General features: G+C 46.0%; 10 protein-coding genes across 15 annotated transcripts; 5 read left to right on the top strand and 5 right to left on the bottom strand.

Annotated features, from left to right (window-relative positions):
* Window positions 1-33: 33 nt before the first annotated feature.
* Snap24 (Synaptosomal-associated protein 24kDa) lies at window positions 34-1,879 on the top strand. The gene has a single exon (NM_079574.3). The coding sequence runs from the start codon at window positions 335-337 to the stop codon at window positions 971-973; it is 639 nt and encodes a 212-aa protein (NP_524298.1). The 5' UTR covers window positions 34-334; the 3' UTR covers window positions 974-1,879.
* A 96-nt stretch (window positions 1,880-1,975) lies between these two features.
* On the bottom strand, window positions 1,976-3,562 carry Mpi (Mannose phosphate isomerase). Its single transcript, NM_141683.3, has 3 exons — window positions 3,459-3,562; window positions 2,706-3,334; window positions 1,976-2,652 (listed from the first exon to the last, which is right to left on the bottom strand). The coding sequence occupies exons 2-3, from the start codon at window positions 3,280-3,282 to the stop codon at window positions 2,039-2,041; spliced, it is 1,191 nt and encodes a 396-aa protein (NP_649940.1). The 5' UTR covers window positions 3,283-3,334; window positions 3,459-3,562; the 3' UTR covers window positions 1,976-2,038.
* Window positions 3,563-3,870: 308 nt separating this feature from the next.
* On the bottom strand, window positions 3,871-6,693 carry Alg12 (Alg12 alpha-1,6-mannosyltransferase). Its single transcript, NM_141682.4, has 6 exons — window positions 6,180-6,693; window positions 5,987-6,119; window positions 5,755-5,928; window positions 5,535-5,688; window positions 5,110-5,481; window positions 3,871-5,050 (listed from the first exon to the last, which is right to left on the bottom strand). Exons 1-6 carry the CDS (start codon window positions 6,303-6,305, stop codon window positions 3,973-3,975), a joined length of 2,037 nt encoding a protein of 678 aa, NP_649939.1. The 5' UTR covers window positions 6,306-6,693; the 3' UTR covers window positions 3,871-3,972.
* Window positions 6,674-8,449, top strand: Rpt3R (Regulatory particle triple-A ATPase 3-related). 2 transcript variants are annotated; one of them, NM_169308.4, is made up of 3 exons: window positions 6,674-6,693; window positions 7,008-7,564; window positions 7,613-8,449. In NM_169308.4, exons 2-3 carry the CDS (start codon window positions 7,021-7,023, stop codon window positions 8,284-8,286), a joined length of 1,218 nt encoding a protein of 405 aa, NP_731401.3. In that variant the 5' UTR covers window positions 6,674-6,693; window positions 7,008-7,020; the 3' UTR covers window positions 8,287-8,449. The 2 variants fall into 2 exon arrangements, with proteins under 2 accessions (NP_731401.3, NP_649938.2); NM_141681.4 differs by lacking the exon at window positions 6,674-6,693 and having other exon boundaries at window positions 6,970-7,564.
* A 48-nt stretch (window positions 8,450-8,497) lies between these two features.
* Tti1 (Telo2 interacting protein 1) lies at window positions 8,498-12,096 on the top strand. The gene is made up of 5 exons (NM_141680.2): window positions 8,498-8,787; window positions 8,846-9,344; window positions 9,404-10,504; window positions 10,554-11,629; window positions 11,687-12,096. Exons 1-5 carry the CDS (start codon window positions 8,603-8,605, stop codon window positions 12,066-12,068), a joined length of 3,243 nt encoding a protein of 1,080 aa, NP_649937.1. The 5' UTR covers window positions 8,498-8,602; the 3' UTR covers window positions 12,069-12,096.
* PpD3 (Protein phosphatase D3) lies at window positions 12,090-15,309 on the bottom strand. 3 transcript variants are annotated; one of them, NM_080207.3, is made up of 9 exons: window positions 15,254-15,309; window positions 14,783-15,106; window positions 14,331-14,572; window positions 14,124-14,274; window positions 13,937-14,058; window positions 13,608-13,878; window positions 13,093-13,543; window positions 12,955-13,036; window positions 12,090-12,899 (listed from the first exon to the last, which is right to left on the bottom strand). In NM_080207.3, the coding sequence occupies exons 2-9, from the start codon at window positions 14,964-14,966 to the stop codon at window positions 12,840-12,842; spliced, it is 1,563 nt and encodes a 520-aa protein (NP_524946.1). In that variant the 5' UTR covers window positions 14,967-15,106; window positions 15,254-15,309; the 3' UTR covers window positions 12,090-12,839. The 3 variants fall into 3 exon arrangements, with proteins under 3 accessions (NP_524946.1, NP_731398.1, NP_001262433.1); NM_169307.2 differs by having other exon boundaries at window positions 14,783-15,009; window positions 15,254-15,271; NM_001275504.2 differs by lacking the exon at window positions 15,254-15,309 and having other exon boundaries at window positions 14,783-15,057.
* A 130-nt stretch (window positions 15,310-15,439) lies between these two features.
* On the top strand, window positions 15,440-17,017 carry CG12948 (uncharacterized protein). Of its 2 annotated transcripts, none has more exons than NM_001300334.1 (2): window positions 15,440-16,136; window positions 16,196-17,017. In NM_001300334.1, exons 1-2 carry the CDS (start codon window positions 15,915-15,917, stop codon window positions 16,730-16,732), a joined length of 759 nt encoding a protein of 252 aa, NP_001287263.1. In that variant the 5' UTR covers window positions 15,440-15,914; the 3' UTR covers window positions 16,733-17,017. The 2 variants fall into 2 exon arrangements, with proteins under 2 accessions (NP_001287263.1, NP_649936.1); NM_141679.2 differs by having other exon boundaries at window positions 15,678-16,136.
* On the top strand, window positions 16,817-20,307 carry CG34409 (uncharacterized protein). Its single transcript, NM_001104258.2, has 7 exons — window positions 16,817-16,974; window positions 17,045-17,440; window positions 17,739-18,503; window positions 19,170-19,272; window positions 19,322-19,452; window positions 19,517-19,624; window positions 19,755-20,307. Exons 2-7 carry the CDS (start codon window positions 17,389-17,391, stop codon window positions 20,129-20,131), a joined length of 1,536 nt encoding a protein of 511 aa, NP_001097728.2. The 5' UTR covers window positions 16,817-16,974; window positions 17,045-17,388; the 3' UTR covers window positions 20,132-20,307.
* On the bottom strand, window positions 18,522-19,667 carry CG31415 (uncharacterized protein). The gene is made up of 2 exons (NM_169305.3): window positions 19,541-19,667; window positions 18,522-19,114 (listed from the first exon to the last, which is right to left on the bottom strand). The coding sequence occupies exon 2, from the start codon at window positions 19,106-19,108 to the stop codon at window positions 18,635-18,637; it is 474 nt and encodes a 157-aa protein (NP_731395.1). The 5' UTR covers window positions 19,109-19,114; window positions 19,541-19,667; the 3' UTR covers window positions 18,522-18,634.
* A 32-nt stretch (window positions 20,308-20,339) lies between the features above and the next one.
* Window positions 20,340-22,285, bottom strand: Pnn (Pinin). 2 transcript variants are annotated; one of them, NM_001104257.2, is made up of 3 exons: window positions 22,042-22,285; window positions 21,216-21,985; window positions 20,340-20,984 (listed from the first exon to the last, which is right to left on the bottom strand). In NM_001104257.2, exons 1-3 carry the CDS (start codon window positions 22,173-22,175, stop codon window positions 20,965-20,967), a joined length of 924 nt encoding a protein of 307 aa, NP_001097727.1. In that variant the 5' UTR covers window positions 22,176-22,285; the 3' UTR covers window positions 20,340-20,964. The 2 variants fall into 2 exon arrangements, with proteins under 2 accessions (NP_001097727.1, NP_649934.1); NM_141677.3 differs by lacking the exon at window positions 20,340-20,984 and having other exon boundaries at window positions 21,028-21,985.
* Between the last annotated feature and the right edge of the window lie 67 nt (window positions 22,286-22,352).

The raw sequence follows: 22,352 nt of genomic DNA, 5'->3' as shown, positions 1-22,352 counted from the left end.
AAAACGACATCGATACTAACATCGATTTTTTTGCAGCTCTAGTATACAAATTGGCGAATTGTTGTGTGGTGTGAAAATTCATACTTTCGCAAATAAATTATTAAACCTTGGCAATAAGTTCCTACGTACGGAGCACAAACGAGCTCATCCCCGCCCCAATTACATATCCACCGAGTTCACACACCGAACCAGCACCAAGGGTAGTTTTTCATCTCGCGCGAGTGAGTCACTGGCCAGATTTCCCCACCCAAAAAAAAAACAAGACAGCCGTCTTGCCTCTCAACCACTTGCCAAGCTCAAGTTCAAGTGATCTCACCAGATAGATAGTTCCGAAATGGCCGCCGTGGAGAATGCCGAGCCGCGCACTGAGCTCCAGGAGCTGCAGTTCAAGTCCGGACAGGTGGCCGATGAATCCCTGGAGAGCACGCGTCGGATGCTCGCCCTCATGGACGAAAGCAAGGAGGCTGGAATCCGCACGCTGGTGGCCCTGGATGACCAGGGCGAGCAGTTGGACCGCATTGAGGAGGGCATGGACCGGATCAACGCGGACATGAGGGAGGCGGAGAAGAACTTGAGTGGCATGGAAAAGTGCTGTGGCATCTGTGTGCTGCCGTGGAAGAAGGTGAACATCAAGGACGACGGTGAGAGCGCCTGGAAGGCCAATGACGATGGCAAAATCGTGGCCAGCCAGCCGCAAAGGGTCATTGATGAGCGGGAACGCGGCGGCATGGGTGCACCACCGCAGTCCGGCTATGTGGCCAGGATCACGAACGATGCGCGTGAGGATGAGATGGACGAGAATCTCGGGCAGGTGAACTCGATGCTGGGCAACCTGCGCAACATGGCCCTGGACATGGGCTCCGAGCTGGAGAACCAAAACAAACAGGTTGATCGCATCAATGCCAAGGGCGATGCCAACAACATTCGCATGGACGGCGTGAACAAGCGCGCCAACAATCTGCTCAAGAGTTAAATATGCACAACGGCCACGTCCCGAAACCATAGCGAACATGTTAGTCAGACACCACCTCCATTTCAATGTTGTTAGGGAAAGAAACCAATGTTGTGGGCACAAACCGTAGCTGGTGGTATTGCGTTATTGATACCATATATTATACACATATACAAGTAGTGGCAACTACTCCTGGCAAACGCAAGCGTAACAAACCCATCTACTTACAAGAACTTTAAGCCGCCGAGCCGGATGAACTAACTACTACTTTCTAAAACTATATATATATATATATATATATATATATATATATATATATATATATATATATATATATATATATACATATATGCGAACCAACATACTAACTACTTACTATTACTACACTCGTGTACAAATGGCAACCAGATGGCGCCGGAAACAATTTTATTATGAGATTTACCGTATATGATGTACTCTGTTTTTGGTACAAACTTTTTGAGCATTTTACCGATCTTTGTGAAATCAAACCAAGCAACTGCTGAGATGGATAAATGTGAATTAATGTATTTACAATTCGTAGAACCACCGCATCCCGCACGGGCACCGAAAAACCAAACAAAGACGGGCGGAAATTATGTATAACGTAGCCAATTTTATGTTCTCCATTGTTAACCCTTTTTAAGTAGGCCATGTATTTGGGCATTTCGCAAGCCCAGCACAGCAGTCCAAGCACCAATTCTATTGAATTACACTAGATTTGCACTCGAACCTCTTGCTTCGTACATATGAATAATTTATCCCCAGTGAATGTAACCCCGATCGAGTTACGTAGCTCTAGCTTAAGTACTTGAAATTGTTGGTTGCAATTATCGCAAATATTTAAGAAACTACCTGTTTGTGCGCAAGATATTTCTCGTTAATTATTAAATGTACTATGGAACGAGTATAGCCAATTGATTAGATAACTTATTTATCGCTACTATTGCCACTTTAGCTTACATTCTTAGCTCTTAATTGCAAGTAAATATAAACAAAATAATTCACCACCAAAACGTGTTAATGGATTTATTGCACTGTACAAAATATTTCGATTAACTGAGAATTTTAGGGCACTCGAAAGTAGTTGCTGGTTGCTATGTAGCCGCTGAAGTCCTCGTCGCAATCGTCGGACTGGGCGAATTCGATTTCCGGCGCCGCCTCGACGGGAATGTACACAATGCTGCCGCGGGTTACCAAGATCTCCTTATCTCCCTGCTGGGTTTTCAATTTAAGAATGCGGGATCCCTTTAGAACTATCAATATGGAGCCGAATGCTTGTATCTCCAGCTTGTACGACTCCAGCGAGTGTTCGATATTCACATTTATCACTGCAAAGTCGGATACTGGCGGAATATAGACCTGGACCTGGTCATCTATGCGGTACGGAATGAACTCCTTGCGATCCTTATACGAACTTTCGAAGATCACAGATTCCAGCAGCTGGTCCACATCCTTGTACTTGGGCGTTAGGCCCGCCCGTATCACATTGTCCGAGCAAGCCATGCACTCCACACAGTCGCCGTCCAGGTAGGCATGAATCTCGTTCGCGCCCAAGTAGATCGCCTGGCCGGGCTGCAGGCGGATTAGGTTGAGGAAGAACAGGGACAGTACGCCCACATCGCCGGGGAAGTCTTTGTTGACCTTGGTGAACACCTCAAGCAGATCGTTGGATTTCAGTTCTATTTTAGAGGAATGTTTACAAATCTTTCATAGATTGCACAGAATGGCTCACCGTTTTGGTAATCCTTGGCTATTTCACTGATGCACTTGGCTATCACCGGCTCTTCGGTCTTCATCAGCTTCTCGTAGCACAACTTAACGCTTTCCGAGTTGGTCGAGTCATGGAGCTGATCCACAGCCTCCTTGCCAATGAGTTTACTCAGCGGCTGGAACTCATCGATGTAGTCCCTGATATCTTCGGCTGACATAAATCCCACGAGGGCCAGAAAGGGCGTGAGGGCAATGGCCAGTTCCGGCTTGTGATTGGGATCCTTGTAGATATCCGGGCGCTCCTTGTGCAGGCGCTCCGCTTCGCACTTGTTCGGATGCACCTGGATGCTGAGTGCCTTGTTGATGCTTAGCACCTTGAACAGGTATGAAAGGTCCTTCTTTAGCACTCGGTCCAGAGTCTCTCCGGTTTCCTTGACCACGGACACACCGCACACATGCGTGCCCATCCACATTTCCGCATAGGTCTCCTCCTCGTTCAGACGAAAGTCCGGATCATTGGCCATTGCCAGCTGGGCCACCGCCGAGTTGATGCCCTTGCGGCCCCAGCCGTAGTTCTTCACCCATCCAGTCAGCTCCATTTCACCGCACCGATTGCCTTCCAAAATTCGCCGTACTGCGTTTGAGGTCAACCTGAAGGTGATAAGAAAACATATGATTGCTGGTGAATGGATACGTGTGAGAGGGGTTGGTCTGTGGTGAAAGCGCCATTAAGTGGATTAGCGTTGATACACCTGCGACATAAGGCTTATCACACCTTTTTATATAGATAACAGCTTTCTGGAAGTTTGTAATTTCGATTTTATTGCCGAAATAATTTGGTGTGTTTCCACCACTGTTACTTTAAATACATATATCGCGTTTAAGCTAGAGATGGGGATATTGCGATATCCCTAATGACTAGTTCTACATATATGACGATACTTTAATACTCTATAATTTAATTTATATTTATTTTTGGTCAGCAAAAAATATATCCGACGTGCCGTAATGTGTCATACTCTATTTGGCAATTTATGTTTAGTTAGAGCGTTTGAGCTTAATTAGGCGCGATTAGATGCGATTTAGGGGGGATTTTGAGGCGACTTTAGCGCGATTCGGACGCGATTCGGGTGCGATTTGGCCGCGACTTAATTTTCTATCAAGATATAGGAAATTCCTGAAATTTTGATTCGCTTTTATTATTGCTTTTATTTTAAATTTTTACAACTGTGCCATTAACAAACGCTTAGCTTAATTTAATAAAACAGTTTAAAGTGTGATAGGTTTTGTCATTTGGATTTCAAACCCTCGCTGTCATCTATTTTGTCTATGACCTGTTTTAAGCAATCTTTGGTCGAAGTCCTTTCCAAATCGCAGATGCGTGTCAGATCCATCGTAGCGATCTGCTCGATCATTTCCTTGATCTTCTCCTGCTTTATGATGGACTTTACGGATTGCCGTAATCCAGCCTTTCCTTGCGTTTTTTGGGTCTCTGCGGAGTCGTTTTCGATTTGTTTGCCCTTGGCGCGGTAGTGCTGCTCGATAATTTGTCGAATCTTCATCTTGGTGGCTGCTCTCGACTTCTTGGTTGCCTGTCCCAAGGCGAGGGTTCTCAGCTCCTGGAAATTGATCTCCTTCAAGGGCGTTTCGATGGTCTCTGCCCCAGCATGGGGCTCAGTATCCGTTTCCAGTTCTAGCGACATTTCCTCCACAGTGGACACGATGCCATCATCATCATCCGCATCGACTTGTAACCTGGATTTCATTTTCGGATCTCCTATCACTTTTGGAAATTCTTTAACAGGAGCTAATAACGTTTCTTTTTCCACCGGGTATGTCTTAGTTTTTGCTATTTTCTCTTTTGTTTTTGATGCCTCTTTTGGAGCCACTGGTCTCTTTTTAAGTATACCAATGCAAGGCTTCGTCTTTATTCGCACCGGCAGCAGAGAATTGTATTGAATGCCGATGCTGTTGAAGCAGTCAATAAACTCTAGCGTATCGAATTCGTTTTGGAGCGATGCCCATAGTTCAGTGTTTTGCTTGTTCTTCGCCTCGACCAAAAGATGTGTGTATGCAACCAAATCCGCCTGGGTATAGTTCATTGTCTCGTCCTTGCTGTAAGTCCATTCATTATTTATTTCCATAAAACGCGACACGCCGCTCTGGGCGGCCAAGTTGGAAATGTGAACGGAAACGTTTGAGGTGCCAGCTTCCAAGCGATGCAATCGGGAGAGGGCTGCTCCGCCCGGATAGTTGGTGCCCGAAATGACAAGCAGGAAGAGCGTTATAAAGACATTTAGCAGGAGATGGGCTCCACAGGCGAGCGCCAGAAAGCTATGCCACGTTGACTTGGCGCTGTTCATCCAACTAAACGAGGAAACCAATAATAGAAATGCATTTTACTAATGAAATAATACGACGCTTACATTCGTTGGCATGCGCAAGCCGCAGCAATGTTGAGAACTGGAAACACGTAGATGATGAAGCGCAGCTCCTTGTGCGGCAGAATGGAGTACAAAAGGACAAAGAGGAGAGCCGACAGGACCAATGGCCGAATACGTGGCTCCAATGCGACGCCGATGGGCACGAGCACCAGCGATGCACCCATGGCACGTGGCAGGGCGGAGTAAAAGTACCATAGAAAAGGCGAGGTACCCCAGTTGGAGCTCTTATTGAGTACGGTGTTGTACCATAGCACCTCACCCTCGGGCCAAAGCAGGCGGCGCCAAAAGAACGAGTCCACCAGCACTGTGGCAGCCAAAATGCAGACGCCCGCCGGCAGTGCAACTTTGAGTAGCCTATTTTTACAAATATTAGCATTGAATAGTATGCAATGATTGATAATCTTCACCCGTCAATGGAAACTTTTCGCCGTAGGAGGCTCACCACCAGCAAAATACCCAAAAATAACGCCAACTCGGATCGAAAGACGAGAATGGATATACCAGAGCAGATGATGAATGGCTTGTGCTGGTCGCGTAGCCAATAGGCAATGGCAAAGAGCACTGCAACAAGAAAAAGTCTAATAATATTGGGTACATAGCATAGCAGAGACCGTCAACTTGGCTTACCTATCGGCAGGGCAAAGATATTGGGCAGAGGCCTAGTCATGTAGAACATGAAGTGGAACTGCGTAATAGTGATGGCTGTGAACCACAGGCGGACCTCAACTCCGTAAATCTTTGTCACCGCCTGCCGTAGGCTGTTCCAGGCCACAGAGATGGCCCCAGCCAAGACAAGGCGCACTAAGGGGTTCATAATCAATTAACACTCCGAAATAGGCAGTTGAAATGCTGATTTTACCTACATATTGGGCCCAGAACTTGTTGATGCTAAGGGTCTCGAAGAGCAGGACAAACGGGGCTGAGATAATGGACACCACCAATGGGCCGATGAAGGTGCGTGGAACCACGCCCGGATAGTCATGGTGATCGTACTGAAATTCAGAAAGATATTAGTGATCTGGCAGGAGGTTTGGGGAACCTTTGTCCTCCACCTGCGTAAAGTTGTTTCGCAGATAAAGAATGTCGTGCATGGCCTGGAGATTGAAGCTCTCCTCCACTTTCGTAAAGGGCGTGTAGACCAAATGGGCCGCCGCCGTCACAAAGATTAGGATGTCCATGTTGCGGGCGGTTTTGGCTGTCGGGTGTCGCTGGTGTGCAAAGTGTGCTGGACAGGAATCGGGGCGTTACATAATGGCCATATTTGTTTTGACACCGATATCTATATATTCTAGTCCGTTGGAAAATCTATAAATTTCTGCGCGATGGTATCTGACGAAGATTTCCCAATCGAAGCCGGCGTTGCACAATGTCGATATCTAGCCACCTTTCTTTGACTAAGTGTTTGAATGTCTCACAAAAAGTGTCAATGCCTAGGCATATATATTTTTCCTATGCCGAAGAGAATTTGTGGTTCCAAAATAAACCAAAATAGATATATAAATAGATCGCTCCACGTCGGAGGCAGAAAAGCAAGCACAACAAAAACAAATCCAAGAAAAACAACAGGTCGGTTCAACAGCTGATTGCCATTCACGTGGCGACGCGAAAAGTTTCGAAGGAGCGTTAAAAATCATTTTAGAAATTGTATAATTTTTATATATCGATCGGGCTTAATCAACATAGTTTGAAAATACAATATATCATAACTTCGCATTCAATAAGTATTAAATAATTGTTTCTGGTTACGCTCATGTATTGAAGCTTTTTTAGTATTGCCATTCTTATCCTGTTAACAGTTATCGATATTTTTTTTACGATAACCTGCTTTAGCCTTTGAAAATTCGTGTCATTGCCTTTCACTTCGAATCGAATCTCCACAGGGATAAGACGAAAATGCGTTTGTTAAAGGAGGAAATTGCCCAGTTTCACGAGCAGTCGCTGGAGAAGTATGATGGACTGGATCCGCATGATCTGTATGTACTATATAAGAAGCTTCAGATGGAGCTGGAGCTCATCCAGGTGCAGGAGGATTATATCAAGGAGGAGCAACGCAATCTGAAGAAGGAGTTCATACACGCTCAGGAGGAAGTTAAGCGCATAAAAGCCGTGCCTCTGGTCATTGGCCAGTTTCTGGAGGCGGTGGATGAAAACAACGGCATAGTGGCCTCCACCACCGGATCCAATTACTATGTTCGAGTGCTATCCACCATTGACAGGGAGCAACTGAAGCCGTCCTCTTCGGTTGGGCTGCACAAGCAAAGCAATTGTCTGGTCGATCTGGTGCCACCGGAGGCGGACAGCACCATATCGATGCTATCGCCGGATGAGAAACCGGATATCAGCTACTCCGACATTGGAGGCTTGGACATCCAGAAACAGGAGATACGCGAGGCTGTCGAGCTGCCCTTGACCCACGCCCAGCTTTACAAGCAAATTGGTGGGTATTCGCAATATCAAAAGACTATTTCCACTAATTCTCTTCCAGGCATCGATCCCCCACGCGGCGTCCTCCTTTTTGGACCACCTGGATGTGGCAAAACCATGCTGGCCAAGGCGGTGGCCCATCATACAACTGCATCATTTATTCGTGTCGTGGGCTCCGAGTTCGTCCAGAAATACCTAGGCGAGGGGCCACGCATGGTGCGAGATCTTTTCCGCCTGGCCAAGCAGAATTCTCCTTCAATTATCTTCATTGATGAGATCGATGCGATTGCCACCAAGCGCTTTGATGCACAGACAGGTGCTGATCGCGAGGTGCAGCGCATCCTGCTGGAGCTACTCAACCAAATGGATGGCTTTGATGAGACCACCAACATTAAGGTTATCATGGCCACCAATCGTGCAGATACCTTAGATCCGGCTCTGTTACGACCCGGCCGTTTGGATCGGAAAATTGAGTTACCATTGCCGGATCGTCGCCAGAAGCGCTTAGTTTTCACCACAATCACCTCGAAAATGAATGTGGGTGAGGATGTGGATCTGGAGGACATCATTGCACGTCCGGACAAGATCTCCAATGCGGATATCAATGCCATTTGCCAAGAGGCTGGTATGCATGCAGTGCGCGAGAATCGCTATGTGGTCAATGCCAAGGACTTCGAAAAGGGTTATAAGACCAGCGTGCGCAAGGACGAAGCTCAGCATGAGTTCTATAGCTAGATGATTAATTTCAAATACAATCTGAATATGTAAACTTGTAGTATTTAACAAAGCCAATCCCGAGTTTACCAAAATCCTGAAACTTCGAAATATATTAGTCAATACTGGTGCTTTAAATAAAAGAAAATCAAAATTAAGGGCGGCTTGGCGCGCAATTCAAAATAACCGATAGACTTCGATAGCGATTGTGGGTGGCGGGGGTGAAAACGCGCGCGTTTGCATGTGACTGTCGGAACAGCTGTTGGTTCAAAACTTCTTCCCGGATTTTGCCGGGTTTCGCTTTGGGTTTATTTGGTTAGTGAATACTGCTGCCACGATGATGCATCTAGAGTGGTATGTGACGAAGATAAAGCCAGCGGTGGAAGGCTTCATCAAGGAGCCCAGCAAGGACACGTTGTCGGTGGTGGAGCGCGCAATCGAGGGATTCAACTTTGGAGAAATGCGCATTTACCAGGTGCAAACGGTGGTGCCACTGGTGGTCAAACTGGATGAGCTAACCGGGTAAGTGGCTCCGCTCCGCTTGGGTTTTCGACTTCAGAGAAGACTGTCTCTTCCGCAGAGAAAACCAGGAACTTCGCACCAGCCTGATGAACTGCTTAAGCAACATTGTCTCCAAAACATACCTGGCCGATGAGAAGGGTCTGCGTTCCATCCTGGTGGTGGTGCTGCAACAGGTACGCGACTCCAAGACAGCGTCCATGCGACCAAACCTTTCCGAGGAAATCAAACTGGCAGCCGTTCAGTGTATATTCGAGGCACTTCGTCGCTCCACCACTGATGTGGTGGAATCTTTCTACGTTAAGGAGACTGCGATGGTTATTGGCCAGATACTGATCATGCTCTTGGAAATCATCGAACAGGAAAAGTATCGAAAACTCGTACAGACAGCCATTCAGTGTCTGATGATGGTTTTCTATGTCCATGACGAATCCGATCAAGTGGATGTTGTCCTGCGTAGTCAGGTAGCCAATACCATATTTATATTCCTTCCCAAGGTACTCATCGTGCTGTTCAAAACATCAATGAAAGATGACAAGGTGGGAGAGACTATAAAATCGGTGAGTTTTTCGATGGTTTTGTATAACTTCATTTATATTGATTTAAATATTATAATTAGATGGCAATTCAAGCGCTGGGACGCATTATTTGCATAATGTTTGAGGAGACCACTAATGAGTTTATAAAAATGCGCTACGATGGAGATGCCTTCCGCAAACTGTTCAAAAACAACGAAGAGGCTCATCAATGCGATTTCACCTTTTTTGCCAGCAAGAAGGCTACTACAGAACAGAATGAGGAGCGATTGCATCAAATGCAAACGGAGCTTCGTTCGCATCAGTGGGTGGCCGCCACTTCGAGGCACCTTCGACCAATATTTGCCGAAATGAGTATTCTACGGACTCACAGCGCAATACGGGTAAGGGAATCCTACTCCGATATGTGTTGCCTGTTGCTAAAACATTGTGCTTACAATCTGAGGGGAAACTTTCTCCATGTACTAGAGAGCGTATTGGCTCTGTCAGAGGACGAGAATGAGAAGATAGCCCAGCGGTGCAGGGACACCCTACTTCTGCTGCAACAACAGGCCAGCAGCCAAGACATATTCGATGAGAATGCGGAGATGCTGCTAGATGCACACCTCAATAAATGGCCACGCATACTGCATCGCTGCGAGGACAACGAACAGTTTGCCGAGCTTCTGTTCTTCAAAGGATTCCTACGCAACGTCAACACCGATAAATTGCAGCTATTGCTGCTAGTTCCCAAAAATCTGGAGATGTTCGTCACTTGTCTGTTGACAGCACTAGATCAACGGCCAACCAGGGACCTTCTCAACGAGGAATACTCACTTCGACGTATTCGAGAAGGTGATTCCAAAGGTCTGGCCGCCGAACTGGCCAAACTGCCTTGGAGGCAGTTCAAGTATCTAAGCTCAAGGCGTACAGTTGATATCCTATATGACATTGGAGCCCTGTTGGGTACTGAGCCAACAATAAATCGACTTGTATTTGATTACTGTCAGGAGATGATTCAGCAAAGGTCACCATCCATGAACGAGTGTGTGCTGCTTCTAACACTGATGGTAACGCCGCAGGAGAAGAAGGCGCGGGGAAGTCGACTGGTGCTGGCTAAACTTTTCTTGGACCAGATCCTTCGAGACGAGCATTGGAACCTGGCCCTTCAGCCGGACTCGGCGTGGCGCCTTAAGGTCAACAAGGTGAGAATGGATTTTATATGTGTACAATGTGTACTATAATTTTTTTTAGCCCACGCATTGGTTTGAGGACCGTACTCCTGGCATCTATTCATCGGCGATTGAGGTACGCACCCAGGACTGCGATTCTGATGACGAGCAGACGGAGGTGGTCGGTAGTCGGGTGACCATTGCAGACGCCCAGTTTAATGTTCTGCACACCTGCCTAATTTTGGATGCAGTGGGTCACTGTGCCAGATTTATTGGTGATACCTTCGACAGGCATATATTTTTAAGTCTACACAAAGTGCTTCTCAAGGTGGCTAGCAGTAACACTATCGTCCATCAAGCGGCCAGTTTCGCCTTCGTTTCCATGCAGTACGCTCTTAAATATGCGGAGCCCTCACATTTTATCGAATGCTCCACCGACTACATCACTTTTCACCTAAACGCGTTGCTAAAACGATCGCCAGATAGCACGGCCGCCGTGGACATCCTCACCGTCGTGTTGCAGTACAGCACACGCGGCAATGTGCCCCACCTGGACAGCTTATTCCAAACTATACGCGAAGAGTGCTCCAAATCACACCAGACAACCAACGTGCACTCTTATCTTCGCGTCTTCAAATCATTCCTGAATCATGTTTCCGATTGGCATGATGATGCTGCGGCGGAGGTTGATACCGAGCTGCCGATGCAAGTGGATGAGGAGCAGAATGTCCTAAGCACGTGGATGAGTGTGCTGGAGAGGCCAAAGTTATTGAAAGATCTGAATGGCGACACCAACATGGGCGACGCCGAGGAGCCGGCAAAGGATGAAGCCGACGATGCGGATGACACGGAAGAGAAACCCACGAAGCCCGTGCTTCCGCGCCACGTGGAAATGGTTAAGGATATACTAGGTCAAGTAATCAAGTTCATTTCCACCGCCGATCAGGGGCAGCAGATTGCAGCTTTGGAATGTTTCTCCAGTGGTCTGCCATTACTGGCGGACTACGAGGACGAGCTGCTGCCATTAGTGCATCTAGTGTGGCAACCTCTGATCGAAAAATTCCGCCAAAAGGACGCATTGGTGCTAAACCGATGCTTCACCCTGCTGCACTTGCTAGGCGTTCATGCCAAGGACTTTATACTTAAACGCAGCCTTAGGTAAGTCACTGTTTCGAGGATAACTAGATCTTTTTACCCTATCCTTGTGCTTTTCAGTGATGTGATACCCCAGTTAAAGCAGTTCCTGAAGACAGCATCCCTGCACAGCAGCACGGAGACCTCGCAAGCGCAGACTCAGGAGTACAAACTGCAGCTTAAGCTGCTGAAGAGCCTCGCGGACTTTATACTCGGTCTTCAGATAGAGGGAAGACATCTGCACGAGATCATGAGCACGGTGGTAATATACCTATCACAAATACAGCCGCAAGAGCTACAGACGCCGGCCAGAGCGTTCTTCCTCCAGCTTATTTCTTACAATGGACCCTTCGTATACGTTACGCTGTTGCAGCGGGCCCATCTTCAGGATTATCAGGCTAATGTTAACCAGATCTTCGAGGTCATGGGCTTTAGCATAGCTAGTGGACGAGATCTTGGTTAATAAAGAACGGACCGATTTTTTATTTCACAATTGCTCTATTCTGATTTCTGTTCACTCGATTAACATTACAGGCTCTTAAGCTAGGTGTCTTTTAATGCAGTTTCGAATATTTTGATCAGAACTGTTTTGTTTGTGCCCGGAGAGTAGGCAATAGTTATTGGATTAAAAAAATGTATGGGATTATTATTGAGGTATCTAACTTGAATAGTTTTATTGAAATGACTTTTATAAAATATAAACAAGGCAAGGTTTTTGAACAAAACTGGGGTTTTATACACAAATAAAGCGTTCGGAACAAACAAAATTGATGAAAAATTGTATATATGTAATCGTATATTATGTTTTGGTAGCCATAACTAAATGCTATGCATAAACAAACATTTTCTTTCAATTTTTACTTACAAGTGGAACCCCAGATGCTTGGCACCGATAAAACTTAGCATCCGACTTCTAAAGCCACAATACACTATAACATTTCGTTCTGTATCAAATATAGCTGAATTTATAAAATGATTGCTGTTCTGTATTTGTGATCTTGATCCTTTCCCCGTCCTCCACTCGTCCTACGCCTTATGGACTCGCCATACTCGTACTTAAGTAGTGAAGCAGCTCGCGGTGTGCATAAGTCTATTGAGCATCTTCGAATCCTTTTCCTCTCCTTTGATCATTGTAAGCTGGGCTGTCTTGCGATTGTAAGTTCTCAAGCTGTTTGTAAATTGGTATGTGTTGTGTGGGAGTATGTTTTAGCTATTGAAGTTAATGCGAAACTGACTACGCCAGCCAGTTCATTAGGCTGTTGGCATAGGCCATGGGCTTGACGTCGGGATGTGGCTGAAAAGATTACGCTAATGAATTGACCCGAATAAAGTTGTTTTTTAGTACTTACCACAGCCTCGAATGATTTGTAATTTGGTTTCAAATTGTTACCCGTAATGGTAATAAATGCGCCCATGTTGCCCATAGTATCACTGCAAAAAAAGGTAAAAGATTACCTAAAGTTTAAGGATCAAATGTGTAGGCTTACCAATAGTTCGGAGCAGAGAAGACTGTTATGCATTTACCGTTGTGAGCCACTTCATAGCCCATATCCTTAACCTCGTGGCTTCGAATGATGTAGTCCAGGTTGTTGTCTTTGCAGAATTTCTCGGTAACATCCGGACCAAACTGGATGCCCACGCCTCGCTTCGACTGACCGAGACCCATCCACTGCTGAGGATCGGACCACAGCAACTCGCACATAAGACCTTCCTCGGGCGGCTGGCAATTTCGTTCGATGCGTCTTATATGGTCCAGAGTCACGTCTTCCGTGGAGAAGAGCCCGCCGTGCATGACCAGGATCTTTTGGTTGATGCAGTGGCACAACGGCAGCCAGTTGAAAACTTGCGTGAATATGTCAGCCATGGCGCTGGTGTACTTCGCTGTCACCTCGCCAGTGAATCCATACATTTGGTTCATGTTAATGCTTTCATGGTTGCCTGGAATATGTTTGAAGCATGTTATAAATAACATCTCTACATCTGAACAGAAAAAAAAACTAACCGCGCGCCAAGAAGAAGTGATTAGGATACAACAGCTTGAAACCAAACAGCGTAAATATACACTCCACAGAGAAGGAACCCCTGTCAACGAAATCGCCGTTGAACAGGTAGGGATTCTTTTCAGAGGGCAGACCATTGATCTCGAATATGTTCATCAAGTCGTAGAATTGACCGTGAATGTCGCCACAAATCGTGAACTTCTCCTCATCCGGCACAGTGATATCCACCAGCGAGGGCTGAGCTCGCATATACGTGTCGATCTCGCAGAGTATCTGAAACAAATTGTATAAGTATTCAAAGGTCTGCTGGGCTTGGGGGTTACACGCATACTTTGTAGGCAAATTTGCGGTGCAATCGCTTCTGTGCCTTGTAATGCTCCATCAATTCCTTCATGAACTTTAGAGTCACCTTGCCGTCTTCCAGCTGCGGACCCTTGTAGTCATCCTCAATAGCTGCAATACGTTGGCAAAAGCAAGTAAATCTCTACGTCTATATAGAGTAAATATAAGCCACTTACTTATGTTTTCCATGTCGCTGTACATCTCTGAGAGCGTCTTCTCGGGCTTATCCACAGCAATGGCCCGTTCGAAGGCGCGCATTTTGACAATTTTGTTGCACTCGGTAAACTTAAGCTTGGCGTCTTTGTCGTTCGGCCGGCACTTGGCTACCTGTAAAGAAATTTTTGTTTAGTGGAGGTCCCAAGGTGCTGCCGGGGATTACTTACGAATTCAAAGTCACAAAGGGCTTGCTTGAACTTCCCCAGAGACATGTGAGCCGCTGCCCGGCGATAGTAACCCTTAAGGTAGGCAGGATCCGCCTTTACCGCCGAAACACCATCCTGTAGTGCGAAACCAAAGCTCTCCTGGCGCAAGTGCGCCAAGGATCGGTTGGCGTAATATATCGCGCTGTTGGGGTGCAGTTCTATGGCTTTGGTGTACATGTCGATGGCTTTGGAGAACTCCTTGGCTATGGAAATAGACCAAAGGGTGAGTAATGGTAATAATTATACCCCCATAGGTTCCGGCAGACTTGTAAATTATCACACACAGCCAAAGTTTGCCATTGTTTTAAGGTTATGTTGAAGGTGGCACTGGTAAAGTGCACTCACAGAATGGATTGCTCGAAGGACACTAATCGTGGTCATTACGGGCCTATGTGATTGCCAGAGGTACTTACTTTTGAGCATTTCATTTCCCTGATTTTTGTACTGCTCCGCCGCGGCAAAATCGAGTTCCGCCTTCGTACGGGCATTTGTGTCCTCCTCCGGCTGCTTGGACCCCGTAATCTCCACGCTTGCCGGCACCTTCGCCTCCTGCTGACAATCAGCAGCCTTCTGTACTTCCAGTTCGGACGAAGACATCTTTTTTGTTGTAATAAATGATTTTCTTAAAGTTATTTACTGTCTGAAAATGTTCAAGGCAGTGTTACCAAATGGTATAATGACTTTCACACCAAATGCTCTAAATAAGCCTGAATGCCTGCGAAATTCAAATGATGGTTCTAACTTAAAACGCGTTCGTTTAAGAAGTAAATTCGCATAGCCGACAAATGTATGTTTGAGTATTGTATAAAAAAGGAAGGCGAATAAGTAAATTGCAGTTGCTCATCTTATATATTGTTAAATGTTCTTTCAAAGAGTATGCTTACCCGATTTATTGAAATTCTTTGGCATGAAAGAAAAGGCAAACTTATGCAAAAGTCATTTACTAGTTGTTGTAAGAAAGCTCAAAAGTTTGTAATGATTCATTACATTTTAAAGTTTCTCCGCAGGTGCGGTTAATCGATACGATCTTAAGAGTAGTTATCGGTTATCAGCTGTTTTGAGGCAGGTTTACTAAAGAGATGCATGCGTGACTTTAAACATTTCGTCTTACGGGTTGAACGTCTTCATTTGGCATATAAATGTTTAATTAAATCTTTTTAAAACACACAGTTTACATGATATCTAAGTAGCATCTAGTAAGTGTAAGATGGCACTCGTATATTTTTTAAGCCATATTAGCATAATAAGCTTTGTAAGAATTTTCGTGCCTATCGTGAAGAACATTCTCCTGGTTGCGCATCTCTAGATTGCACAAGCCGAGCCTGTTGAAAAAAAATTTGAAGCGGAAACGGGTTTTACTTTTACTAGCAACTTTAGAGCTCAACGCTCAGCAGTTAAGCCAGCAGTCTTGACTTGCAGCCGCATCGTAGCGAACTGTTTTTCGAGTCTCCGAATCCGTGCCAGCGCATCGCTAAATCCACTGAAAGCCAGGCAGAGCAACTGCGGGGGCGTTGGGAAAGAGCAATATAAACAAACGGAGGCGGGATGTCGATGAGCAATTTATCAATAGACGGCGAGTTCCGCTACATAATTCAGTGGTTCAACGAGTGGAGTGAACTGCAGCGGGATGACTTTGTCTACGTTTTCGTGGAGTACCTGGCCCGGGGATCCAGTTCTGGCGCCAGCGATGGCCAGGTGAATGGATTGGTCAACTCGCTGGCCAACGCAGCAGTGCAGGACAAGCCCATGAGCCTGTTCCAATGCCGCGTAAGTAGTAGAAAGTTTCCTGCTCGGTTTTGCCCCTTCTCATGGTTCATTGTCCGCAGATTAAGCTGTTCCGTGAATGGAGCCCCAAGTGGCCGATCGAGTTCAAATGCAAGCTGCAGGAGAAGATCAGTGAGATCGACGCGAAGGTGGGGGAGAAGATCATCAATGAGCTTCGGGGGCCCCATTCCGTGCACAATGGCGACGTAGCCGTACATTTAAATGCAAATGGAGCGAGCGAAGAGGGCGGAGACTCCGAACTGGAGCAGATGCCAGAGTCAGAAGTGACGGAGGTCGCCACTTTGGCGGCGGGGCAAGAAGCTGATCCAGCTCCCGAAGCAGATGACAATCGCTTGGCGGCGGTCTTAAGCCAAGAAACGCCCGTTGATGACGACGACGTGGAAAAGTCTGCCGGTGAAGATTGCAATAGTAATGCCGATGTAAATGGCCATTATCCAGCGGCTGCAGTGACAACGATTGCGGTGAATATATCACCATCGCCATCCCCCACTCCCCAGCCGATTGTTGAACCTGTAGAACAGGTCGAGAATAGCGTTACAGTCACCGTGGCTTCTCCAGAAGTTCCCCCCGTGGCTTAGGCCAGGAACGATCGTTAAAGACAAACCAGATCGACTATAAAAAATGCCTAATGAGTAGTTAAGTATTTTAGTTGTACATCATCGGCAACTCGACATTCCACGCGATGCATTTCTAGTTACGTAAGCCAATCTCTGGGCCCGAGCCCACTTCTGGGCTAGGCCGACTAAAAAGACTTTGTTCGCACTCTGTAGCCCTTAGCCACGTTCATTTCATCGCCTAACTTAAGAGCATAAACTTTAAAGTAAGCGTCAATAATATACATACGAAAGAGAGTTCCACATTCTAAACGGTGTCCTGTTACTATTCCTCAGTTTCAAGTTTAGAGTGGCCGGCCAGCAAAACATGTTTTGTATTGATCTGTTCTGGATGACAATCGGTTATTTTGCTAGCCGTCATTGTTGGTTCTCTTCGTCTGATGTTGCTGCTGGTTTACGGCTGTGGCCCAAACCGAGTTTACGGCCTGATAATTGGTTTTTTCGAGCTCTCTTTTTGTTTTGATTCGTCGTCGCGAAAATCGAAATCTGAATAGAGCTGGAAGCGTGGAAGTAAGATATGCATGCTGGCTCGGAGATTGAACCAATTTATTTCAATTTCGCACTTGGTCGGGCGACGTTGTGTTACTGGTTTCCCAATTTCTTGACTTGTATCGTTCGAAATGCGGCGCCTAAAAATCGTCTCACTCTTATTCTGCATCCTGTGTTTGAGTGGTAAGTACTCGTATCCCGGGGATCCCTAATAAAGCAATGACTCAAGACACAAACGTGCGACGGTAGGGGGTAATTAAAGACCAGCCCTCTTAGTGGGTCAAGGTCTTAGTCTAGAAATTCCCAGCGAAGGGCAATAAACCGCACGAATGACGGCGAATGCCGAACCAAAAAAGTGAGTAATTGCCGTGGGCACTTCTGGTTTGCTGATTTTCTGGTTCGTGATTGCTGTGCCGACATTGACCTTCGAGAAGTGATTTCATGCCTTGTCATCCAGCCTGGTCATCCGTTATACTTTCAGGGGATCGCAAAGCCTCCGCCTGCCACTGCATCCGCCTTGGGAAGTGTGCCCCCTTTGCACGCCTTCTACTTCACCACGGACCCGGAGAACAGTCCGCTGTGTTCGCCAAGGTGCACAGCGCCAGTTGTGGCTTCCAAGGCCTCGAGCCGCTCGTCTGTTGTCCGAATTCTCGCAAACAATACCACGATGAGTCATCCTTCGTCAAAGCAAGTCGCAAGATGCGCTTTGCTCCGCCGAATGATCGTTGGATTTGGGATGGTGCGGATAGTGACAAGGGCAGCCGGCACTCCCACACACACGGGGATTATCTGGAAGCGGAGACCAATCTGCATGACTACTGGAACTTCGAGGAACAACGCAATTGTCCCCAGCCCGTGGAACCAGAGTTCTTCGACCGACGGTTCGCCTTGGGACACCACTTTCTGTATCATGTGGAGCACGAAGAACGGGATACATTACTGCGACCCGTGCCAAAGGATAAGCCCATAGTATTTCCCGGGGACCTACGCTTCCAGCGGCAGGGAGAGGAGGCAATTGACTCCAACATAGATCAAGGTCCGCCCCTGGCGCCGTTTACCACAACATTAGCTACACCAATTGAAACAATTCCTGCTTCTTTATCCACAACAACCGCATCGATGCCACCTTTCGCACAGGAGAACACCCAAGGATGTGGGATAAATGTAGAGAGCCGACTGCTGGGAGGAGATCAGGCTAGTGCCGGACAGTTTCCCTGGCTGACAAGGATCGCTTATCGCAACCGAAGTAAGTACATCTTATGTTAGGCTAAATACGCAATTTCGAATTTATTTTACCCAACGCAACGCCTCTTAAATGCTCTTAAACTTACTCCGCATTGGAGATCTGAGCCGGGCCCAATGCCGTCCTGTCTGCGCTCATCCAATTTCACTGGCCACAATAACCATTTTTAATGTAAGGTAGACGCCGACGGCAAAGAGCAGAGCAGCCAGTCCCAGAGCCTTGGGTCCGCGATTGTTTGGTGGGGCACTCAGCCCAAAAGGTCCTCCTCCGCCTCCACCACCGCCATTGGGAGCATTTCTGCCTCCGGGACCACCACTACCTCCAGGGCCATTTCTTCCTCCAGGGCCACCACCTTTTCCTCCAGGGCCACCTCTTCCTCCAGGGCCTCCCTTACCGCATTTATTGCACTGCTGTCCGCCGCAAGGTTTGGGGCCACACGTTCCACGCTTTTGGGGCGGGCCCCCTCCACGACCACCTGGGCCGCCTCCACCGGCACCAGGGGCACCTCCACCAGCACCTGGACCGCCCCGTGAGCCAGGAGCTGGGCAAGAATCAGGGTTGTTGCTCTGAGGTGGTAGACTTCTTCCTGAACAAGGGCAAGCGCACATGTTGAGCTGAAAACAAGAAAAAATCTTTATTCTTACAGAAGTTTTACGATAATATTTTCAGGCAGCAGCCGCATTAGCTTTCGCTGCTCCGGATCCCTGATATCCAGCAACCACATCGTAACTGCCGCCCACTGTGTGGTCAACCTAGTCAGCGATTTGGAACTGTAAGTCTAAAGCCTAATTAAATCTTTTGTAATCCACGCTCTTTCGTAGGTCCCATGTTCGATTGGGAAGTCAGGATGGGGCGACTCCGTTTGCCATCGAGCAGGTTATAGTTCATCCGAACTACGACCAGCCCAAGTATGCAAATGACATTGCCCTCCTACGAATCAACAGCACTAATGGTAAGAGATTATACTCCTATCCTAGGTCAATGATTACGCTGAATAACCACCACCAACCTTGCAGGCACTTTCACACCCATATGCTTACCCTTCAACGGGCCAATCACACTGGGAAACAGGCTGATAGGACAAATTGGAGTGGCTGCTGGTTGGAGTATTGGGAGTACTGAAAGTTAGTCTCGAAACAACTTTATATCTGATCTGTTACATTTTTTAACTTACTATCAATGCGATCGAAATATAATTCAGTGCATATTAGGTTTTAAATGTATATAACATTCTCTACTACAAATTTTATCCAGATAATAGTTCGATGGACCCCTCAAACTCCACCGCTGGGGTGCGCTTCATCCGTTTGCCCATCGTGAACACCACCAGTTGCGCCATCGCCTATGCCAGTCTCAGTGAGAACTTCCAGCAGCCTATTGTGATTACTCCCAACCACCTGTGCGCCCAGGGAATGCCCATGAATGACGTGTGCCGAGGCGATAGTGGCGGCCCCTTTATGGACGACGGTACCTCCGGCGTCTTTGGAACAAGTGGACGTTATACGATCATCGGCATCGTGGCCTTTGGACCGACGCTGTGCGGCGTGACCACCATTCCGGGGGTCTACACCCTGGTGAGTAGCTTCTCCGATTGGATACTGCGAAGCATCGCCGAAGGATCTGACCAGTGAGCGGTCGTGTTGGGAACCCATCCCTAGCAAATTACATCCAAAGCTTCCAATGCCAAAGTCTTCAGAATACATCGACGTAAAGAACAATGATTCATACATTCTACGGATAAATACAAAAATTCGGTTCCACTTCAAATCACCTAAATTTCAATAAAATGTACGTGTATAACAATCGTATTCATCAAATTTGTATTTTTCTACTGTATATGGCGGATGTCAATGCTCTCATTTTATTTTCAGAAAAACAATGTTCTTTTTTTACACGAATACAGTACAAGAATCAGAGGTTAACATATTATTTTTTCATTAATTGCTTCTGACTACTGGTCTTAATTAATAATGTTAATAGACGGCGAAGAAGGTATAATTATCTTATAAGAGTTCTTAACTTATCGCTTAAAGAATTATAATTGTTTTAACGCCTCATTTTAAATTAGTTACTTCCTCAAACAATTTGGAAGCGAGAATAAAATATGTGATTTAGCTTCAGGATGATTATATCTATAAATACATAATTAGGTATTTAATGTTCCTATTTCGCGATCCAATATCTTGCGTGTAAAATATTTTTTAGTTTTATTTACAATTTTACAAATTCTTTTGAAAGATACAAATATAGCTTGCTTGCAGTAAACAATTTTTTTTTTCCAAGTTTTATTTCTAGTAGGACATAAATAATGGCAATAAAGAATAACTGGTTTTGTCCACAAATTGATGTTCTTAAACACCCCTTCATTCGGTGAAGTAAAACAATTGCTTTTGCAAATAATTTGTTAAATTGCATTAGTTGTAATCCTTTATTCCTAGAATAGCATCATTTACTTTTGGGTACTTTACTTAACGTATAATAAAGCTGCAATAAAAACAGGAAGTAGAACATTGAAACAAAGGTATTTGAGTTGATAAATACGATATAACTTTTAAATGTAATCACCGCATTGTAATTTATTTGCTTAAGATCTGGTTTTTGTATTATAAATTAAAGTTTCATAAATAAGTTTTATAAATTGAAACCCAATTGCCCTACACAGCGATATCCGCACGATCATATTTCAAGCCCTAGTGCAAACTGAAGTTTACTTACACTTATCCAACTGCTCTTCGTCGTCAGGCTCTTCATAGAAACTTTCGTCTATTGCAGTATCGTCTTCCATCTTCCCAAAGTTCATGTTCTCCAAGTTTTTAAGCTCAACTTCCAATTCTTCGCGCCGGAATTCTATAAACACATCAGCTTCACTTTTGCTTTTGCTCAACAATTTTTCCGTTCTAGGCGAATGCACTTTTGGCCTAAAGAACAGATGTGGTTTCGTTTTTGTTCGGATGTTATTTTTCGCATTCAACATAGTTGCTTCCCAGACCTTGAAGTCCTTCATTCTGGCCATTTTGTACTCTAATCTACGGATCTCGAATTGCTTTTTTTTCCTATCTAAGAATAGTGTTTCACGCTGTTTCCTCAGCATCGCTCTTTCCTGCAGTTCCTGCTTTTCCACCTTCCTATCGATCTCAGCCTTTTTATCCTCCTTGCTCTTCAGTCGCGATTCCTCCTGACAGAACTTCTGTAGGGTTCCCAACAGCGATCCGAACATCCTGCGATTCCTGGCCCTCGACTCAGAGTCTGTGCCCTGTGCCTCGACAATCTCCTTTTTAGTTGGCATCTCCCGGATGACCCGCGAGTTAATCCGTGGCGGACGACCCTCGTTTTCTTCGATTGGGAAACGGGAAATTGGATTCTTGCTTTCGTACATTCGCCGCTTGTCTTTGAAGACCCCACCGGGTGTTGCATTTCGGGGGAACGGTCGGTCCCCATTGTGCTCGTTCTTCTTGCCATCTTGGGTGTATTTGAATTTTTCCGATCTGAAATGCAGCGGCATTAAGTAATTAATTAAATTAAGCACAACTTGGATTCATACCTCTGCAGGGATTCCTTGGGGACGCGACCAGCAATGCGGCGAATGTTTTCATTTAGGATCACCAGCGACTGCTTGGCCGAATTCAGTTTTTGCTCCAAGTCGTCCACTGTCGATAGACCAGAGTCATTCACCATTGTTCCCACGTTTCAGTTAGGTTTTGTTTAATTAATTATTTTACTTAAGTCGGTACAATTAGATGCTCATAAAAGTAAAAAAACAATACTTAGGGATGAGAGGTTACTAGTGCTGGCGGAAAACAGCGATGGTCCTGGTACTATCGATTCGTCGTGACGGGACATCGATAGTTTTTA

This window comes from Drosophila melanogaster, chromosome 3R (genome assembly GCF_000001215.4).
Source record: "Drosophila melanogaster chromosome 3R".
Taxonomy (NCBI): domain Eukaryota; kingdom Metazoa; phylum Arthropoda; class Insecta; order Diptera; family Drosophilidae; genus Drosophila; species Drosophila melanogaster.
Note: the sequence above shows the minus strand (reverse complement) of the source record. Positions and strands in the feature narration are given on the sequence as shown.

Bases quoted from the DNA above. Each gene is read 5' to 3' on its own strand.
- CG34409 (NM_001104258.2), top strand. From the start codon at position 17,389: ATGCGGCGCCTAAAAATCGTCTCACTCTTATTCTGCATCCTGTGTTTG. The intron at 18,504-19,169 runs GTAAGTACATCT...TAATATTTTCAG, and splicing joins GATCGCTTATCGCAACCGAA to GCAGCAGCCGCATTAGCTTT. The intron at 19,625-19,754 runs GTTAGTCTCGAA...AATTTTATCCAG, and splicing joins GAGTATTGGGAGTACTGAAA to ATAATAGTTCGATGGACCCC.
- CG12948 (NM_001300334.1), top strand. From the start codon at position 15,915: ATGTCGATGAGCAATTTATCAATAGACGGCGAGTTCCGCTACATAATT. The intron at 16,137-16,195 runs GTAAGTAGTAGA...CATTGTCCGCAG, and splicing joins TGAGCCTGTTCCAATGCCGC to ATTAAGCTGTTCCGTGAATG.
- PpD3 (NM_080207.3), bottom strand. From the start codon at position 14,966: ATGTCTTCGTCCGAACTGGAAGTACAGAAGGCTGCTGATTGTCAGCAG. The intron at 14,275-14,330 runs GTAAGTAATCCC...ATTTCTTTACAG, and splicing joins CCCTTTGTGACTTTGAATTC to GTAGCCAAGTGCCGGCCGAA. The intron at 13,037-13,092 runs GTAAGCCTACAC...CTTTTTTTGCAG, and splicing joins TTCTCTGCTCCGAACTATTG to TGATACTATGGGCAACATGG.
- Snap24 (NM_079574.3), top strand. From the start codon at position 335: ATGGCCGCCGTGGAGAATGCCGAGCCGCGCACTGAGCTCCAGGAGCTG.
- Mpi (NM_141683.3), bottom strand. From the start codon at position 3,282: ATGGAGCTGACTGGATGGGTGAAGAACTACGGCTGGGGCCGCAAGGGC. The intron at 2,653-2,705 runs GTGAGCCATTCT...CCTCTAAAATAG, and splicing joins AGCCAAGGATTACCAAAACG to AACTGAAATCCAACGATCTG.
- Tti1 (NM_141680.2), top strand. From the start codon at position 8,603: ATGATGCATCTAGAGTGGTATGTGACGAAGATAAAGCCAGCGGTGGAA. The intron at 10,505-10,553 runs GTGAGAATGGAT...AATTTTTTTTAG, and splicing joins GGCGCCTTAAGGTCAACAAG to CCCACGCATTGGTTTGAGGA. The intron at 11,630-11,686 runs GTAAGTCACTGT...TGTGCTTTTCAG, and splicing joins ATACTTAAACGCAGCCTTAG to TGATGTGATACCCCAGTTAA.
- Rpt3R (NM_169308.4), top strand. From the start codon at position 7,021: ATGCGTTTGTTAAAGGAGGAAATTGCCCAGTTTCACGAGCAGTCGCTG. The intron at 7,565-7,612 runs GTGGGTATTCGC...ATTCTCTTCCAG, and splicing joins CCAGCTTTACAAGCAAATTG to GCATCGATCCCCCACGCGGC.
- CG31415 (NM_169305.3), bottom strand. From the start codon at position 19,108: ATGTGCGCTTGCCCTTGTTCAGGAAGAAGTCTACCACCTCAGAGCAAC.
- Alg12 (NM_141682.4), bottom strand. From the start codon at position 6,305: ATGGACATCCTAATCTTTGTGACGGCGGCGGCCCATTTGGTCTACACG. The intron at 5,929-5,986 runs GTAAAATCAGCA...TGAACCCCTTAG, and splicing joins GTTCTGGGCCCAATATGTAG to TGCGCCTTGTCTTGGCTGGG. The intron at 5,051-5,109 runs GTAAGCGTCGTA...TTCCTCGTTTAG, and splicing joins GCTTGCGCATGCCAACGAAT to TTGGATGAACAGCGCCAAGT.
- Pnn (NM_001104257.2), bottom strand. From the start codon at position 22,175: ATGGTGAATGACTCTGGTCTATCGACAGTGGACGACTTGGAGCAAAAA. The intron at 21,986-22,041 runs GTATGAATCCAA...GCTGCATTTCAG, and splicing joins CCCAAGGAATCCCTGCAGAG to ATCGGAAAAATTCAAATACA. The intron at 20,985-21,215 runs GTAAGTAAACTT...TTTTTATTGCAG, and splicing joins CGAAGAGCAGTTGGATAAGT to CTTTATTATACGTTAAGTAA.